Genomic DNA, 21,187 nt, shown 5'->3' with positions numbered 1-21,187 from the left:
CTGAGTATATGTCCTCCACTCTTGCACAATGATATGCCATTCTTACCGTTTTCCACCTGTTGAAAGATCCCTCCAAATTTTGCATAGCAGAACAGTGGGCTAAGTTGTAGGTCTACTTGTTAAGTTGAGAACAACAAAACCTCTTTCCCTGGTCTCTTAAGACTGAACTTGGAGAATGCCTTGTAAGAAACTAGCCTAGTAGCCAAGAAGATATTTTAATGGTTCGCATGGCACGTCTGTGCATGTGGCTTTGAACTCTAGCAGCCGGAGGTTCCTGCAGAGAGCGCCGCAAATCCCACTTGATAACTTCGACAACCCACAACGTTTTGCACACAGGCTATGCATCACTGGCCTGCACAAGAAAAAGAAAAAAAAAGAAAAAAGAAAAAGAATGAGCAAGTTGCACAAGCACAAGCCAAACTGTGATGGATACATTAGGCATAGTAGTGCATCCAACTTAAACACTGGCCGATGTATTCAAGGTAACCTTTATGAACGGGGGGTGCTGCTGGAGAGCGTGATGATGTGGAAATCTAAAGCACAGATGTTGCACCGGTGTGAGCTCCAGTGGACGCAGAAACAGTGTGTTCAAGGAGCTGCAAAACACGCAGAGCAGTGCACACAACAAAACGTGATGTGGATAAGTTGATAATAACAGGCCTTTAAAGGGAGTGATGACAGTGGGCAGACTTCATATCAAACCTCAGGGCTTCCCATGGGGTTTCCTGAAAATGAAAAAAAGGACGTAAACGTGGTCTCTGCATACCTGAACCTGACCTGCGTAATGAGGGTCCAGCTTTGATTGGACGCTAGAAGTCCATAAATTAATTGTGTCATAATGATAGATAGATAGATAGATAGATAGATAGATAGATAGATAGATAGATAGATAGATAGATAGGCTGCAACAGTTAATCAATTAATGAATTGATTATTACATTAATCCAACTATTTTGATAATTGATTAATCTCTTGAGTTTTTTTTAGGAAAAAAAGTTGAAATTCTCAGATTTCAGCGTCTTAAAGGTACATTCAGTTGTGGGTTGGTAAAGCATCCCAAGCATTGCAAAATAATGAGAAAATTAGGACATACAGGCAGAGGGCTGCAGGGTCTCTCAGGTACAGACACCACCACACACTTCTAGTGGGTCATACGTGATAATTGAAATGAATTATATTTATATGAGTATATACATTTTTTAGGAGAATGCTGCATATTATGCCTTTAAATGAGCATATTTTCTATTTCTTCAATATTCTATGACATTAAACCGAATGCATTTGGTTTGTGGACATTTGAGGATGTCATCTTGGGTTACTGGGAACAATGATAGACTGATTTTTTTTTGTTGTTGTTGTTGTTTGTTTTTTTCTCTCCATTTCCAGATACTTTATAGAGCAAGCAATTAACTAGTTGAGAAAATAATGCACAAAGAAAATGTTAGGTGCGGCCCTGAGATAGACAGATAGATAGTCTGAGTGTTCAATTGCACAAAAACGTCACCAATTGCACCACCAAAGTGTTTGCTTGGTAGTCTAACCTGTCCATGTTAACAAAGACAATCTGACACATTTTGCTTTATAAACAGTTAATTCAGAATGTGGCTGCAGAAACGTGCTTTGACTGTCTACAGCTCAACTTTTGTTTTGCTGTTATTCAGCCTTTTAACCAAATTCACAGTCAGCAATCTCACAATATCTGGGATTGATGATGCAAAGAGGCCAATAGAAGTGTGGGCCCTGCACCGTGGATTGTTATTTGGTGAGTGGATGTTATTGGGGGGAAAGGGGCTCCGCCAATGAGCGCTCGGCTCGGGGCCCACATGACCGCCCCCCTCCTCTCCCATTCATCAGGGCTGGACTGTGTTGTCTTTTCAATTCATTTATCTGCAGGAATGATTGCGACTATCAGTCTAGAGCTCACCGCCTGACTGAGGAGGTGAAAGTTGCGCCACAGGAAGATAAACCGCAAAAGACAATATTGCATGTATACATGATTGTGCGTGTGCGTCGGATGAGCGGTATAGGGGAATTCCTCGCGTCTTAGAAAGTAAACAGAAAATCGGAGGATTGGAGAGTTTGCTCAGTCGAGTGAGGTCCAGGAAGAGATAGCTAGAGAGAGGGGGAGGAAGAATATCTGTGCGTGATTTGGTGATTTCTGCTCTCAGTCGTCTCGGCGAGTCTAGACTGAAGATGCTCTTGGACGCAGGACCGCAGTATCCCACCATAGGAGTCACTACTTTCGGCTCCTCACGGCATCACTCAACAGGCGAAGTCACAGAGAGAGAAGTGGCGTTGGGGATAAATCCGTTCGCGGATGGGATGGGCGCCTTCAAAATCAACCACAGCTCCCACGACATTGGCTCCGGACAGACGGCGTTTTCCTCCCAGGCGCCCGGCTACGCAGCAGCCGCCCTGGGACACCACCACCACCCGACCCACGTTGGCTCTTACTCCACGGCGGCTTTCAACTCCACCAGGGACTTTCTGTTCAGAAATCGGGGATTCGGGGACGCGGCCGGGGCGCAGCACAGTTTGTTCGCCTCTGGAAGTTTCGCAGGGCCACATGGACACTCAGATGCGGCGGGGCACCTGCTCTTCCCGGGGCTCCACGAGCAAGCGGCGAGCCATGCGTCTTCCAACGTGGTCAACAGCCAGATGCGGCTGGGCTTCTCGGGGGACATGTACGGGAGAGCCGACCAGTACGGCCACGTTACGAGCCCGCGGTCCGACCACTACGCCTCCACCCAGCTGCACGGCTACGGCCCCATGAACATGAATATGGCCGCGCACCACGGAGCAGGGGCCTTCTTTCGATACATGAGGCAGCCCATCAAACAAGAGCTCATCTGCAAGTGGGTCGAGCCGGAGCAGCTGACCAACCCCAAAAAGTCGTGCAACAAAACTTTTAGCACGATGCACGAGTTGGTGACCCATCTGACGGTGGAGCATGTGGGGGGACCCGAGCAGACCAACCACATCTGCTTCTGGGAGGACTGCGCCCGAGAAGGGAAGCCGTTCAAAGCCAAATACAAACTTGTAAATCATATCAGAGTACACACCGGAGAAAAGCCCTTTCCGTGTCCGTTCCCCGGCTGTGGCAAAGTATTTGCTCGATCGGAAAATCTAAAAATTCACAAAAGGACTCACACCGGTAAGAACCGCACAGACTGACCCGCTTTTTACTGCCAAAATCCACGCTGACAAAATCCAAGAGCCAAACTATGCATGCGATCCGCCTTATTATTTATTAGGCAGCTGGAGTCTCCTTACTGGCATGTGATTCAGTGCAGTTGTCAACAGAAAATATTTCACATGCTTTTATAGAGTCTTGATATTTTATATTAAAAGTGTTATTTGTGATACATACTTAAATTTAATTAAGCGAATTAATTAATTAGTCTAAATGGGTTAAATCCAATTAATTTGCAGCCTGTAAGTAGATTACGGTTGTAAAAAGGCTGCCGTTTTATTTTTCAGCATTATTAAGTTTTTATATATATATATTGAAATGAAATAATGTGTGTATTTATTTTGTCTTTATTTAGGTGAGAAGCCTTTTAAGTGTGAGTTTGAAGGCTGCGACAGGCGGTTTGCAAACAGCAGTGACCGCAAGAAACACATGCACGTCCACACGTCGGACAAGCCCTATCTCTGCAAAATGTGCGACAAGTCCTACACACACCCCAGCTCCCTCCGAAAACACATGAAGGTGAAACTCGATGTCTTTGATTCATTTATCTTTTCCATGCTCACTTGTCTTAACAGAATTTTAAAATGTTACAATATGTTTTTGCAGATTTTTCTTACAGTGGAAATTTGGATAAAAAATATTTATAATGTGTAATATTGTGAGAGGAAGTTAGAGCTTTTCTTCCACAGTTAATTTGCTTTGACACTTTCTTTCTTTCTTTTCTTTCAACCGATAAATGAGATTAAGATCTTAATGAGAATAATCATGTTTTGGGTATGAATTTTGCAGACGTTCAAAAACAGTCAAATTAGGACTTTTAATTTGTTTTGATGAATTTCTCATGTCGTTTATTTGTACAAAACACAAGCAGCATGTGCGGGATGCTTTTTAAAAATTTCTTTCTTATTGTTGAAGGTCCATGAATCCACCAATCCGGGCCCGCAGCCGTCTCCAGCGGCCAGTTCAGGGTACGAGTCGTCCACACCTCCCACCATAGTCTCCCCGTCCACAGAGAACCAGAGCAGCAGCTCCATATCACCAGCAGCCTCAGCAGTACACCACACAACCAGCCACAGCACGCTGTCGTCAAATTTCAATGAATGGTACGTGTAAATATTTTTGACAAAAAGAACGAAAGCGCAAAAGAAAGAGACTGCAGAATTTAAAGGAAAGAAAAACTGCTTGGAATCAAAGACTTTATAAAGTCAGCCAGTGAAACATGGACTGAGAAAACACACGGGAGGCCCAAACGATCAATTAAAGGCTGTCTTAATGTCAAAGAAAGAGAATGCATGGACAAAAAGGAGGCGAGGACAGCCAAGTTTAACTTTTTCTCCCCCCTCAAATATTTCTTTGAGTCTTTATTTTTACTGAGAGACTTTCTCAAAAAGCATGCGGGGCCTGAATTTTTGTACATAAGGATTTCACCAAGTTGGTAAAAAATGTAATATTTTATTTTGTAAATAGTTCTATCACAGTTTAAGGGAATTTGTGAAAAATGTGGTCCCTAGATATATGGAAAAATGAGATGGTTTTAAGAATATTGCGATGAATAGACTTCATTGAAAAGAATGTTATAGTTGTGAACCAAATGTGAATTATTCAGTATTACTACAGTCTACACGTCGACCTAACCGACTCTTAGTATTAATGTGCTTTTGTAGCCTATTCAGTGCAACATTTTCGTCCAAGGTCCAGTTTGAGTAGCACAGTATCATTGTTGTTATTTAATGTCATGTCGATAAAAATCGTGTAGTGAAAGCCTGAAATTCCGTGTCAATCTGTTTATGTACGTGATAAATATAAAAAAATCTCTCTGTCAATTGCTTTGTCTGAAAGGAAGTATTATTACATGTAAGTAGCTCAATTTTCCATATTTATCCGCATGTAAAGGACCGGTAACATGTTAGAAATGATCGGTATTTATGGAGAAATGCGCTCGTATGTAAAATTTAGTTTACAAAAAAATGTTTGGATACATTTCGTACTATATTAAAGGATTAAAAAATACAAGAATGCAATGCGTTGAGAGGTTATTGGTTTCATTTTGGGTGATTGAGGTTGATCTCAACATGGGTGCTGTGTGAAACTAATGGGTTCTTTTTACATAATAGAATATTTTGCTGCAAATAATTAGCTTTTTTTCAGCATACTAATGCATTTAATACGGATTAAAGAAGGATTTAGTGTATGTTCAGTTGCACAAATATTTTTAACTCTTTACTGTGTGTGTGTGTGTGTGTGTGTGTGTGTGTGTGTGTGTGTGTGTGTGTGTGTGTGTGTGTTCAAAGCTAAAGGTTATGTTTTAAACTTCCCTAACAGTCAATCATCTTCTGCATCTTCTGTTTATCCAAAATTAACACCAACACCTTGCCCTGCAGTAATTTGCAAATTAAATCGATTAATCACGCCTGTTCCTCGATGTATAAACCGGAGTAGTTTGCGTTACTTAATTGTTCGGGAATCTAATTTTCAAAATCTAATTTATTTTCCGTCCTGCGTTTGTCGGATTTCATAGATTTTAAGGGGCGAGCTGCTGCAGGAGGAGTCAGTGTGGCCCCCTCATTGTTCCTGCTGGCTGCAGCTTGCTTGACCGCCCCATTAGGCAGAGATCACATCAGCAGCCGCCAGTGATCATGGTTAACACTGCCAGTGTGCACGGAGCCACGATCTGTCAGTCTGCAGCTCTGTCAAAACTGCTGCTGCTGCACACACACACCCAAATGAAAGAAATTTTCATCTTTAAAAGAATCTGCAGCAGAGGAGGTGTGTGTGCGCGCGTCCACGTGTGTATGCGCGCGTTATACCAGCCAAAATAATAATAATAATAAAAAAAAAACATCCACGACTCTCAGCAGCATCTTTAGATGATTTGTTGAAATGTATTGAAATGTATTCATATTTTCTTTTCACGGACTATTAGATTTGGAGATAAATGAAGGATGGTAATAAAATGACTTTTTCGACTCTATTTAACACTATCTATCCATCTGAGGTTCCAGTGCTGCTAGAGAAAAGACGCACTCTACGCCGGCTGAATTCGTTTGAGAAAAGTCACTTTGCTGCAGCTTTTATAGAAAAATCCTCACATGTAACTGGAAATATAAATAGTTTAAACTGGATGTGTTAAAAAATATATATATATGTCACATGTGGCCTCTGGGCTGGCGCCATATTTAAATTTAAAGCTGATGCCAGTTTGACAAATTGAGATAGAAGCTAAATCCAAGTAAAAAACAGTTTATTCATCATGTGAACTTGAGGAAACCCGTAAAATGTAAAATTTTATTTTAGAGTCAAGGCTAATAATGATGGAAAAATACTTTCCTGGATACACTTGGAGTTTTGTTTGGATTTGTTTGCCTCATTATGGTTCAGACTTCTTCATAGTTTATCTGCCTTTTTATTTCCCTGCACATGTTTTCACTGAAGAGAGAAACTACAACGTTTTAACCCGCAAAAAGCAGCCAGACGCTACTCCTTTAACGCGCCAATGTGAAGCATGGACCTTGACTGTGCTGTTTAATTTCCACTTCATGCTTCTGTCGTATTACTTTCCACTGAAGCTACACACGCTGGTGTCGAAAATAAAATGCTCGTAAAGGAGAGGAGTCGACGACAGGCTGCAGCGCGTCTCCATACAGCTGATGGCGACTCCAGATCAAATAGGAGCGCAGCAAAAACATCCACTTTAAATGTATTTACGCTCAAGTCTGGAAATGACAAACAGTCAGATATGGGGAAAGCGCAGGCGCCAGCGTCATGAATATTTATCAGCAGCAGCACTTGTGGCCAGTAAACCGAGCCTGACGTTTGTGTTACCAAGGTAGACACTGTGCAGCTTAGCTGCGCATCAAATATCACACAGCCTTCACTTCAGCTTGTTTTTACACATTTTAAAGTCAGAATTGTCGCTTTTATTCCGCAAACAACAGGAAATCGATGCAAGCCATTATAAAATTGTAAAAGTTTCAAATTAATACACAGCAGACTTGTTTTTAAGGCGATAATTGTTGCATTTTGTAAGTTCTGGTTCATCTTTATGACATTTTTCTGGTGAGCTTCCTCTTCAGAGACAAACTGAACATGGTTGCCCTGTTTTAAATGTGCAGAAAAATGCAACTTTTCGGTTGGACTTTTTTTCCAGCAAAAAAGCTATAATCCCTGGTCCTTGATGGATGAGGTGCCCATACATGTGCCAGCACTCTGATCTGCATGCCCAGCTGCCGTCACTCAATGAGAACTAAATCGATAAGTTAAACATTTGCAGTTGAGTTTAACTATTAGGTTTCTGAACAAATGATACTACAGGAGAGGAGGGTGGTGCATGTGATGTCTATTTTTATCAGTTCCAGAGTTTAAAAACTTGAGAGGGTACAGTATAGTTGCAAGTCATGAAATATCTTGCAAAAAAAAAAAAAAAAAAAAAAATTAGCTGAGCGTAAGAGTCTCTAATACAAAAAGGTCAAATTCAAGTCAAGGCCACTTTGGTTTATTGGCATGCAGACATTTGAAAACGCCTCCAAGAAGAAACCCTGTCGTATTTGCAGCCATAAAAAGGGTTTCATTGCCCAGACTCTGGCTAATGGAGCAATCCATCCCACACTGAACGGCTAAGTTTGCACACAACGATAATCCAGACATTGATTTCTACAGAAAATGATTTATAATCTTCATGCATAACAAGTGAGTGGACGACATGAAGAGCGCCAGATGTTTTTTTTTTGTTGTTTTTTTTTTTTTTTTTTTTGTTCTTTTGAGGTTTAAAAACATGACTTCTTATTTTAAGACCAATTGCAAATACAGCAAAATTTTAAAAATATATTAACCAAAATAATTATTGAGTTGACAGACATGACATGCAACATTTTCCTTAAAAACAATGTATTAACTAATCCCTTTCAATCATCACTTAAGTGTATGGTGGCGGCTGTATTTGCAGAGAATCTGCCCTCTGCCTGTATTCGTTATTTTCTCATTATTATGCTGTGCTCGGGAAGCTTTGCCAACTTAAAACGTCGCTATCTGACGCCCTGGGAACGAGACTCAACGATAAACTACCTTTCTGGTGCGTTTATGAACAGCTCGGACAAATCCTACTAATTCCTCCATTGAATGTGTGTACATATCCCACCATGACATCGCTTAAATTTTCGTTTAAATATCTTAAAAATTGAATTTAAAAAATCAAAAATGATTGACACATTTTTTCCACTCATCAGAAATTATAATGCATTATTTAAACGCTTTCTTTAAATCTATATTATTTGCAGACAGTAGCTCTAACCTTTAGTTTGAGCTCCACATGTAAAGTCCAATGTGACCGGAGCTGCACTGCTGCAACTCTCCGTTTTATCCCCTAAACAGGCTTCATCCATCTCTACAAAATAAAACGTCAGACTATTGCGAGCTGCGCGAAAAGACAACACAAAAAACACTATTTTCATTTCTTGGTTTTTTTTTATTGTAATTGCTGTTTTCTGCCGTCTGATGACCCTGACTGCAGCTCATATAGTTCACAGCTCTTTTTATTTAACCACATCGCTGATTGGGACATTAATCTCCGCTTTGCCCGCGCAGTGCCGGTGCCGTGGCTTCGTTATAGTGACGCATTAGGCTCACGGTGACCCCTCGTTGCATCAGTTGTGGTCTCTGACACGCTATTAGGTTGAGACGGTGTGCAGGAGATTTGTGGAGGCGCTGACACGGTGTTGTCGCGTCCCCTTTGACGTGTTGCTAAATGAGGCCACTCCAATTAGCTCTTTGCGACAGGGTGAGAGTGCTGCACACCTCCACTGAAAGGAAAGAAAATATAGTACCAGGATTTATCCAAAGAAAAGCAAAGTGAACGTCGTGATTCACACCTGAGCTGCTCCAAAGCTGTGATTGGTTAGTTAGTGTGCGGTTTGGGTGCAAAATGTCCTGCTCAAGGGCACGCCGGCAGTGGTGGATAAATCTCACTTATTTAACCCTTTTTGCAACCGCCATGCAACGCGACAGTTAAAGGGCCAATCTTTTTTTTTTTTTTCCCTCAAATGACATTTACTCACATGCAGTAGACTGAACTGAGCTGTTACAATTAATCAATTATGAACTGATTATTAAATTAATCAGCAACTATTTTGACGATCGATTAATCAGTTTGACAATTTTTTTTCATTGATTTAACTTCTTAAATTTTAATATTTTCTGCTTTTTACTCCTCCATGACAGTAAACTGGATGTCTTTGGGTTGTGGACAAAATAAGACATTTAAGGACATCATCTTGGACCTGGGAAAACACTGATCAATGTTTTCTGACATTTTTTGAGCCAAACAACTAATTGATTATTCGAGAAAATAATTTGAGAGATTAATCAACGATGAAAATACATGCTAGCTGCAGCCCTACACTGAACACATTGACTTAATGGTGAATTAACATTATATTAACATTATCTGTATTTCTCTCTAACAGATTTTAGTTGTGCTTACAAACTTGGGCTGCATATAACAATTATTTTCTGGTCAATTAATCTGTTGATCATTTTCTTCATTAACTGATTAGTTGTTTGGTCCATAAAATGTCAGACAATGATGAAAAATGTTGATTAGTTTTTCCCAAAGGTAAAGATTAATGTCCTCAAAGATATTCAGTTTACTGTCAAAGGGGAGTGAAAACAGAAAACAGAAAATATTCACATTTACGAGCTGGAATCAGAACATTTTGGCTTTTTCTTTCTTACAAAATTGCACAAACTAATGAATTTAATAGTTCACAACTAATCGATTAGTTGATTAATTGTTTGGTCTTTAATATGTCAGAAAATAGTGAAAAATGTTGTTCAGTGTTTCCCAAAGACCAAGATGATGTCCTGGTTTGACCAGAACCCAAAGATATTCAGTTTACTGTCATAGAGCAGAAAATATTCACATTTAAGTGTCTGGAATCAGAACATTTTTACTTTTGTTTTTACTTGGAAATGACCCAAACCGAATAATCGATTATCTTTAATAGTTAACAACGGGTAAATTAATCGCTGAAGCTCTAGCTAGAAACATTAGAAATTAGAATTGTGAGACCAGTCAAAGAAAATGAAGAGTGATGGCAGTTTCTCATGTTTCTAATTTTGGTAACAGAGCTTACAGCCTTTTGTTAATACGTCATAAAACCGTTTTAATAAATTCATCAACCCACACATTTAGATTTTACGTGTTCAAAAAGGCGATGGTGCATATGGCATGTTAATGTACTGTTTCGATGGAGAGGTCTTCTCGCTTACAGAGCAGCTTGTCGACATCTGCTTATCTGATGAGTCTGATAATGACTTTGCGAGCAGGATGACCAGCCAGAGATAATCACTGACAGATTTCTTTTGATCCATCCCACATCACAACGGTTTCCTCAAAGTGCATTAAAAGGTGGCCCCGGGGGAAACATGGCAGAAACCATATGAACTCCAAGGTTTTAACGGTTTACAGTGACATGAAGCCTGATTCGAACTGATGTTGCTTTGTTTTCCCTCAAATTTAACAATGAGTCCCAATTAACCTATTTACCATTGTTCTGTATCTAAAACATATGGTGTTTTAAATTGGTAGCAGAGACAAATTATTTCTCATCACTTGCATTTCTGACATCACCCTCAAAAGTTATATTATTGTTCATCACAGATTCTACGAAAATAGGAAAGGTTTTATAAAATAAACCCACAACCTACCTAAACCATCACATATCTTCAAGAGATTTCTTTTTCTTTACTTTCTTTACTCAGGGTGGTGTCAGGTTAGGTTAAGGTTTACAGTTTACACTACACCTCTTCAAAAACTTAAAAGATCAGAAATATTGTTACAAATGGTGGTCAAAACTAAAATATGAATCTTAACCTCAGTCAGTGGTTGAGTATTTTAAATTGGCAGCAGACCCACATTATTTCTGACACCATCTTAGAAGCCTACGTCGTTGGTCATCACCAGTTCTACAAAAACAGGACTTTCACAAATATTTGTTGATCAGGAATTTGTCTAGTCTTCTAAGAATAAACCAACAGCCAACCTATATCATCAGTTTTCTTATATTTTTAATAGAAGACGTGTTTTGCTTTGTCCCTCTGGTCTGTGTCTCAGAGTGCTTTTGGGTTAGGTTAGGGTTTACAGTTTAAACTTCAAAAACATAAAAAGATCAGAATGACTGTGGTTACAAATGACGGTCGTAGTCAAAAACAGAAAAATATGATTCTTAAACTCGGGTCAGTGGTTGAGTATTTAAAATTGGTAGCAGACCCACATTATTGTTCACTGGTTTTTTATTTTGGACATCATCTTAGAAGCCTGTGTTGTTGGTCATTACTAATTCTGCAAGAGCAGAAAATATTTGCTGAGTAGGAATTTGTCAGAGGAAATTAAGTTACTAAAATAAACTTGTTACAATTGCTGGTCATCACATGAAAATATGAATCTGAAACTCGAACCACCGGTTGAGTTATTTTAAATGCGTGAACTTTCTACAGCTTCTGATGGGAGGAGTGCCAGAAAAAGTTTGGTAACCACTGGGTTAGGGTTTAAAGTTTACCCTGCATCTCTTCGAAGCCTTAAAAGATCAGAACAGCTGCTACAAATGGCTCTTATTGTCAAAAACATTAAAATAAAATCCTTAAACTCAGGTATTTTAACTCCACGCAGCATTTATACACATTAAAACCATGTCAGCAAATCTAACAAACTAACTAGCCTCTGCACAAGCACTTTATCTCTGGTTGCCTGAAATTCATTGTTGTTTTCCTGTTGGGCTGTAGCCCAAAACCTTCAAATATTTTTCAGAGACAAGAGGCTATAAATACAGGTTGGCCTGCTTGCCTGTTGTTTTGAGTGCAGATATTTCAACTAGAAATGGATTCCATTTTTTCTTTCCTCATGAGTAAATCATTTTAGAAAAAAAAAACATGTGTGCAATGAAACAAACTGGAATAATTCCCCTGCTTAGTTGGCTTGTGCATGCAGAATTTCAGCTATTTTCAATGCTATATTTATATTCCTGCAAACATTTCCTGCTTCGTAATTGTTTTGGCTGACTGTTGTTCAGTTTGATTCTGATAATGGAAGTACATCAATCATTAGTCCATCCATCCATCATTAGAGTCCAGCGCACACTGTGGCTGCTGCGTTTGTCATGCTAGTGTGTGCATCTGTAGATATTTTCCAGTTCTTAGTATTGGAGCGTTTCTGACATCGATTCTGGTCAGAGTGGAATAAAACTGTGGTTGAGTCATCAAGCCAAAACCTTAAACCCCGTAGTAAAATGTCACGACTCAAAGGAGGCATGTCAGTAGATAAAAACACATCTTCTCACCGCGCATTTTCACTGACCTTAGCGGAGGCCTTCAAGCCAGTCTGACATGTTGCAGCCAGTGTACAGTATCAACAACAAGAGGCATGTACCGGCTGATGCAACGACTCAATCGCGCCCGATATGTTCCACCTCTTTCTCTGCAGTGCATTCATTTATAATTATACTGGCATCGCAGAAAGAGAGTGATTAAAAGTAGAATTTGGCAAACAAAACGTGGTGTGTAAGGTATCATCATAACTGTGCGTTTGGCAAGGAATGTTATTCGGCAGCTGCAGCAGCAGGACACAGGTGGAAATGCAACTTGACTGGTGATGGGAGCCAAGAAAGATCTGGAAGCTGAATGTGTTTGTGTGTCTGTCTATGTGCGTTTGTATGACTGTGCACTAACTCTTGTAGGATATCGCCTTCATAATGTCGCCAGAGGGTGAAGAACTATGACTCATTACAGAGAAAAATGGCAGAATGCATGTTATTGCAAAGTATGATGAAAAAGCAAAGAAAAAACAAAAAAATCTTAAATTTCAAGCAGGAAACTATACAGCAGCTACACAAGACTGTCAAAATAAAATGTCATGTTGTACTTAATAAACTCTACTAAATAAGATGTACCAAATCCAACAATTCCTGATGGCTGACCTGTGTGCAGCGGCTGCTCCTGTAAGTATCTGACAGTTCGGTCTTATGTCTTTGACTCTGATATCCCTCCATATACCACAGTTAACTGCGTGATACACTGTGGTTTAGGTGAGAATAGATGATGTAACAGGGTCACATCACTTCCACAAGCTGTGGTGACCCCTGCGCTTCTGTGTGAAAGCACCTCTCCAACAGTATTTAATACATGCCAGTGGTTTTTAAATCATTTTTAGGCCTTTGGTGCAGTACAGAGAGGTAGTGCTGCAATGATTAGTTGATTAATTGTCAATTATTAAATTAATTGCCCACTATTTTAGTAACTGATCGTTCATTTTGAGTTATTTGTTATGAAAAGATGTTTAAATTCTCAGACTTCAGCTTCTTCAATGTGAATATTTTCTGGTTTATTAGTAAACTGAGTAGCTTTCGGTTGTGGACAAAAACTATTTTAGGATGTCATCTTGGGCCTTGGGAAGCAATGATCGCGATTTTTCACCATTTTCTGACATTTTATGGACCAAACATCTAATCAATTAATCAAGAAAATATCAAGAGATTAATCGACAATGACAATAATCATTAATTGCAGCCCTAAGGAGAGGTGAGACGCTGTGAGGTGTCTACTCGGTTTCCTATCAACGTGCAGGATAATAACACAATAAGGCAATGTTTTAATATGTGAGGAGGAGGTTGAGTAAAGGGCTATTCTGTAAAATGTCAAACACACACCCCAAAGGAAAGGTCATTTTTTAACATCTTGATGCCATGTTTGTTTACATTTTTATGGTCAAGGTGTAAGGAATGGAGGCATTGATAGTAGGGCTGCACAGTCAATTACTGCAATAGCAATATAGTCACATGCAACATCCAAATCACAGAAGCTGCAATTTTCTGATAAATGAAAAATGTGTGACAAACAGCATTATGAAGTACTGTAGTGCTGCAGAGATGCCCTGGCCTACAACCTTCACCTTCAGTGAAAATGAAAATTGTGATGCAAAAATGGTCAGTCAAACTACTCATGAATCATATTGCAATTGCCGTATCTTTAAAAAAAATAAAATCACAAGATGATCTTTTAAACCATATTGTCCAGCCCTAATGGATAGCATACCACTTTAAATGTCCTGACAGACAAGAAATCCACCTCTTTCAACTGAGTGACCAATCACCTGACAGTTGCATCTGTGATCATTTAGTTTGTTTGCTAATAACAATTTCTAAATAAAATGTCACGCATTTCCGACATTATAAGGCGCATGTTTCCCATTAATTCCAATTGCTCCTTGCTCACTCACAGTTTGATTGATAATGATTGGCCCGGATTTGCTTGCTCCAGGTGTTTGCCGTTTATTATTTTTCTACCCCTTTCAATTAATCACTAATTGGTGTTTCCACCTGCAATGGAAATTACACCACAACTGTGGCCAAAAGCCTCACACTGCCACTCTTTGTGTGGAAAATGCATCAAAATATTTATGGTCAAAATTAAAGCCAAGATTTTAATGTTTATATGCTGAAAAAAGAAAATGTCCAATACTAAAAATTCATGTTTGTTGTGTCATTGTTGCTTGCACAGCATGACACAGTCAAGGATTTTGAAATTACAACAACAACAAGAGCTGATTTCAGTGCATGTCATGTCTGGGGATTATGTCTCGGTTGAGGTGAGGTGACTGTGTGGGATGTAACATAATAGATGATTTCTGTAAAGTTGTCATTATACCAGTATTTTAAACTTCGATACCATACTGACATAAAAAAAAAATGGCACTACCATGGAAAAGCTAAAAAAAAAAAAAGTCCTCGGCACACAAAAGAGGATAATTTATTTTAACAACTTGCACATGATGCTGGTGCAGGACAAGCCAAATTTCAGGAAGGAAAAGAAAGACTGAGGTCTGGAATGAGCACTTAGGTCAAAAGAATTGTAGGACCAACTTAAAAAAAAATCACTTTAATTGGTAGCACATAAAGTTTTTTGGATCAATGTCAAAACAAGTGTCTTCATTCATCTAATCCAACTTGTTAACTCAATTCATTTGTGTGTCACTACTTTAAGTGTGTAAAAAGTTTGTCCAACCATTCTCTTTATATAGCTTTGGTACTTAATAATAAATAATAATAATAATAATTAATACTATCAAATGTTAGTATCGTATCATTTTAAACATATAGTATTGAAAAAGTATAAACGTATTGATATTTTTTACAGCCTTAGATGTCTGCATATGGCAACACTATGATGTTATGACTATAATGATGCATTAATAAAGACTTTTTTTGATAAAATGTGTCACTGCAAGTCGGAATTTCTCTTGTATATGAACTCAAACTCAGCAATGAGGTGGGGTTTTTTTCTACTGACATGGCTATTTGTTCGGCTTTATTGAGGTTGGGTTAAAAAAAAAGGCACCGTATTCCACTGAAAGGGCAAAGAAAAACACTTAAAAGGTCAAGTTCTTGAAAACAGTGAGGCCTTAGCCAATGAATAACATCTAAATTTGGAGAAAAATGGTAGGAATGAAGACTGGAATCTAGATGAAAGTTTGTGTTTCTTGAGCACAGAAGAAAGCAGCATTACAACTAAATGCAAGCCACATCAGAGCGTCAGTGCACAAGTAACGTTGCACTGGTGGTTTAAGGCTTACTGGGAACTTGTCAGCAGCTTTTACAACTTAGAATTGAATGTTGAAATGCTGCAAAGATTCAAGATGGATCTTCTCTTGCAGTCCAGACAGAATCTTAGTGTTATTATTAAAGCTATCATATATGAATGTATAATTATGGTTTTAATCCACTGTGTCTGTTTACTCATAGCAAAGCAAATAGCAGCACTGGTGTTTAAGTGTCACATGACGTGTCTGCAGCCACTTGTTTTTTTCTTTAAACATATGACAGCCCCCTGCACTGCATCCCCACTCAGCTATTTGGTACAAAGCCACGCGCAGCAGTGGTTTGTGTCTAATGGACAAGTGTTGATAAGTCCTTAAAAAGAGCATCCAGCTGAACTTCTCGCTGAAGGTTGTTTCCAAACTTATGCGACGTAAGTATCCATCTGTCATCGCTTCACAGAAAGCCGCAGCCGCCGTCATCAAACAGATAAATGGCGGCATGTTGCTACCTAATGGCGAGTGGAATGATTGTTTGAAAGCAGCCATTTCTGCAAAGCTTTTAAAATATATGTCTTTAAAAAAAAAAAAAATCTGTCCACCAGTTGTTTGTTTTTTCTTTTTATAAAATAATTGGTTTATGCTTAAAAACCGCACTCTGTAATTGAGTCTCAGTGTTGAAACTCTGCGACTGCAACACTGGCTTTGTTTATGTTTTGATTTATGTGAAAGAGGATTTTTTTTTTTTTTTTAAATGTAAAATTATGCCTGGGTGAGGTTTTGAATCGGAGTGAAACATCAAATTTAAATGTTTTTCTTGTTTTGTTTTTTACATTTAGGTTTTGAAATAATAAGTTTGGTTTCAAGTTAAATAAACAAATCGTTCCAGTCACACAATTCCCTTCATGAATCTAAAAATTTATCCCCCTTCTATGCTGAACTCAAACCACAGAAAATCATAGACCTTCCTCTCTGTTCTCATTAATGTATTCAAGTCATAACCCCCTGTGATATTAGGTATTGAACTGATAATACAAGAGAGAGTGAACACAAAAAGTACAAAGCCATCCTCTTCTTTTTTCCTCCAGTGCTTTACACAGGAAGAGATTGAATCAGGATTAGAGCCCATAGAAACATATCTTTAAAATAGTGTCAGCATCAAGCACTGCAAGTTAATTATAACCAAAGAGAGAGTGTGTGTGCGTGTGTGTGTGTGTATGTGTGTGTGGGTGAGGGGATTAGTGTTTTGATCCCTATCCTTGTTAAACAAAATGGTGACGTACTGTAAGGTTTGAACAGTTTATCCCACTGGGTTACAGGTCGATTCTTTGTACAAATACACTGCAGCCTTTGTTCTCTGAGCCTTTAAAAGTAGACGACATATCACACACCTGCTTATGTGATTCTCAAGTGTTATATTAATATATAGGTATCATAGCATTTACTGACTCCTTAAAAATCACCCTGGCTGAAGTCCAAATGACAAATGTTTTGTCAGACACATTGTAGGAAAAGATTCACTGTAAAAACAAAATAAATCACAACAATTTGGTGGAATCAACTTCTAATTTTAAGTCTTTTGATTTGAAATGATGAGTTGAATGAATGTACTGTTCAGAGTTTAATCAACTAATTAAATTAAGTTTCTAAAGAAACATGATCAATATATTAGCAGACTTCCCGGCATATGTTGTTTGAGAGTTAAAACTCTCCTGAGACCCTCTTTTTTTAATAGTTTTAAGTTTCAAACTGACTCAAATTTATAACGTTTGCCAGTCTGACTTAAGAGTTATCTATTATCTTTAGCTTATTATTTATCAAGTTTCTTTTTGAGGGGAAAAGTTTATTTGTTTTAAATTATGACAAAAGGATCCCAACTTGTCTTTTCAAATTCAGAGGACTTAAAATGTTGAGACAGCCCAGACACTATCTTTTTAAAGTCAAAACATATACTTTATATTTACAGTGTAGGAAAAGCTACAAAGGAAAAAATCAGACAGAAAGTTGGTGGAATCAAATATTTCCTCGTTAACTTAATGTAAAGTTACAAGTTTTATTTATTCAAGTTAATAACTAGTATTCATTTTTAAGAATACTTCAGAACTTCATAAACATGAAGCAAACTGAATTAATATTAGTTTTATTTGGCTGAAAAAGTTTATTTGTTTTGAATCACTGCAAAATTGCCTGAACTCATCTTTTCCAATTTAGTTAACTCAAAATTCTGAGGCAGCCCAGACACTAATAGTCTGTATTTACAGTACGCTACAAAGGAACGCAGGATTATTTCCATGGCTATTTTAGGCGGCCGAGTCTTTTTTTAGCGTCTGAACGATGATATGTTGTTGACTCATAAATAATTTCAAAGTTACATCACCCCGTGGCTTTGAGCTGCTTCTGCTACAACCCAACCCAACCTCATGGCCACGTGCAGTGTTTCAATAAATCACTCATTCCTGACACATTTGCTGATGGTGTTTGACTAAAACCGCAAACAGCCATTACATTTTTTTTTCCTTCCAAACATATGTTTCAAACAGAAAGTTGAAACTATCATTATTTGCATTTTCTAAGTCTTAAAATGTCTTTTGTTTTTTTTCTTATTCTTTTGCAATTAAGTTCATTCAAGTTGAGGATTGTTGCATGTGCAGATGGTTTGGAGGCACATCAATCTCTGTCAGCAGCGTAATAATGCAGACATTCCATACTGGGACACTTCATGAGCAGAGGAGGCACATGAGAGGGGGAGTTCCCTAAATCAAATAAAGGCTTGTGTTCTGGCTCAAGTCTGAGAACCAGCACCCCGGTGAGGATGCAGTGGGAATGAAATTATACACAGCCCCCCCCCCCCCCCCCCGGTTACACTGTCTGCATTTTTAAGCATTACAGTTAGAGAAACGTTGTTAAGTATTAGCAAATAAAATTCAAATGTAACATGCAATAAAATGTTAGTCTTTGTGATGTGTAAGTCTAGACCATCATGATGCATTTAGAAAATCATTGCAGTTTAATATTAAGGTGGTTTTATTGTTTAGAAAAGAAAGAAAGAAAAAGAAAAAAACCCCCAAAAACTACATAATGGTCAGATGGAGAGTGGGGCTTTTTAATTTAATGTATACCAACTTTTTAGTCAGATTTTATGGAAAGCTATTGCTGCAACGCCAGAAAAAGAAAAACGTTACGTTATACAACATACAAACTTGTCACATTATGACAAGAAACTTTTCTTCTTATAAAAATATAATATTTATCTCATTATAATGTGAACAGTTTCATGTTATAACATGCTAATTTATTGTTATAAGAAACTTCTTTTATAAAAACATACTATTTATCTTGTTATAAAGTGAAATCTTTCATGTTGTGATAACATATTGTTTAACGAAACATTATAACAACATGAGTTATCACTTTATGATGATGAAAGTTATCAGGTTATAATGTTATAACAAGATAAAACAGTATATTGTTAAAGAGGTAAAGTTTGTTATAACGTGATAAGTTTGTATCATGTAATCTTTTCATGTCATGTGTTAACATCTCTATTACAAGAAACTTTTCTGTTATATTATTATCTTGTTATGAAGTGAAATATTTCAGTTATAATATGATAACTTATATTTCTTTAACATGACACTATAACAAGTATAAGACAGCACATCATAACAATATAAGTTATTACATCACAGCATGAAAAGCTTTGTTAAAAAGTGATAACTTGCATTGTTATGACATGACATAAAAATATAACTTATCACATCATAACATGAAACGTTTCAAGTTTCTTGCTATAACATGATAACTAATTGTTATAACAAAACATTTCATGTTGGAATGTGACACTCTTATAATGTGACATTATAAAAATATAAGTCATCACATAACAATGTTATGTTACAGTTTGCGTGTCACAATAACATGAAAATATCTTGTAATAACAAAAAAGCATTTTTCCTTATAACATGATACTAATCCATTTTTCTTTTTCTGGTGTAGATGCAATACTTTGCTGTTATATTTCATGGATATAATGACCAAAAGATGTCTTGAGTTTCCCTAATCTTGCCAATCTTCTCCCTCTTTGTCACACAAGCATTAAGCTACATCTCTATTTACAGCATTTCCCTGGCTTTCTGGATTCTATCTCTTAAAGTGATCTTTCATCCAATGATCAATCTGAACATGAATTCCACAGCCATAAAATGTTGGCAGCACTTCTGATTCAACCCCTTGTACCTCCCTTGACTTTGGGTCTTTGGCTTGATGTTGACATCACATGTAGAAAAATTCTCAGGCGCAGGCTGGAATAACACATGGAAAGTATTGGGGCTGCAGGGAGACATGGGATGGAGAATGATAAGACTGGATGCCCTTCATCTTTCTCTCTGAATGCAGGCCTAAGTCAATTTTACTCTCAGCGTGAGACTTTCTTCAGCCCAAGTTTTGAGTAAATCCAATCAGCTGTCCACAGGATTGAGATGTAGTGTGTCAGTGATGACAGAGTTCGCTGAATGGGAAAGATGCGGTCCAGCATTTTTAATAAGACACTATACTATAAGCTCCACTAAAGTAGTAATTATCATTTAAAGGGAATTACACTGTAAAAATAATCTATTTGTGTTACTTTAAAAATGTTTGTGTCCGGGCTACCTTAAAATTTTACGTTGACTGAATTTGAAAAGACAAGTTGAGGTAATTTTGTGATGATTCAAGGCAAATAAACTTGTCTAGTTAAACAAACTTGATATTAATTCAGTTTTACTTCAGAAAATATGTTCAGTGGGTTTAAGATTTTAAGTTGAATCAACAACTCCTCAGTCACTTTGTTCCAGCACTGGCACAAACACAATATGTGAAACTGCTCCCAGAGAATTCATTAAATTTGTAAGAAAGTAGAGACTGAATTTGGTGCTAACCTCCACTGTGGTCTGCAGTGTTTTCATTATTGTGAAAACAAGCAACCGCTATGACGACTGGTCAGATTCGCAGTGATCGGGCAGAAATGCAAGGTCTTGCAGAATTTAGAGATTGATTGAATTTGCATGATGGTGCAACATTGCAACTTCCTGGAGGGAGTGATCGGTGACACAGCAGGTTTTCATCATATATGTTTTCTTCAAACTGCAGAAAAGAAGGGTCGCTGAGAGATTTTTAACCCTCAAACAATGCATGCTGGGAAGTCTGCTGCTATGATGATCACTTTTTTTAGAAACTTAATTTAATGAATTGATTAAACTCTGTACAGTACATCATTTATTCAAGTTATCATTTCAAGTCAAAAGTTGGAAGATCTCATGTTTACAAGTTCTTAAATGTTCTGAAAATAAACTTATATTAAGTTTAAATAAGTTCAACAAATAACAATTCTGTTAACTTAATGAGAAACGATTCCAATAAATATCTGCATTTTTTTTTAC

At 37.8% G+C, this 21,187-nt stretch overlaps 1 protein-coding gene across 1 annotated transcript; it reads left to right on the top strand.

The window, feature by feature from the left end:
- The first annotated feature begins 1,325 nt into the window (after nucleotides 1-1,325).
- zic1 (zic family member 1 (odd-paired homolog, Drosophila)) lies at nucleotides 1,326-5,214 on the top strand. Its single transcript, XM_084746752.1, has 3 exons — nucleotides 1,326-3,154; nucleotides 3,549-3,712; nucleotides 4,109-5,214. The coding sequence occupies exons 1-3, from the start codon at nucleotides 2,194-2,196 to the stop codon at nucleotides 4,304-4,306; spliced, it is 1,323 nt and encodes a 440-aa protein (XP_084602878.1). The 5' UTR covers nucleotides 1,326-2,193; the 3' UTR covers nucleotides 4,307-5,214.
- Nucleotides 5,215-21,187: the final 15,973 nt, after the last annotated feature.

This window comes from Lutjanus erythropterus, chromosome 21 (genome assembly GCF_056507025.1).
Source record: "Lutjanus erythropterus isolate fLutEry1 chromosome 21, fLutEry1.hap2, whole genome shotgun sequence".
NCBI lineage: Eukaryota > Metazoa > Chordata > Actinopteri > Lutjaniformes > Lutjanidae > Lutjanus > Lutjanus erythropterus.
The sequence above is the reverse complement of the archived record's forward strand: the minus strand, read 5'-3'. Positions and strand labels throughout refer to the sequence as shown.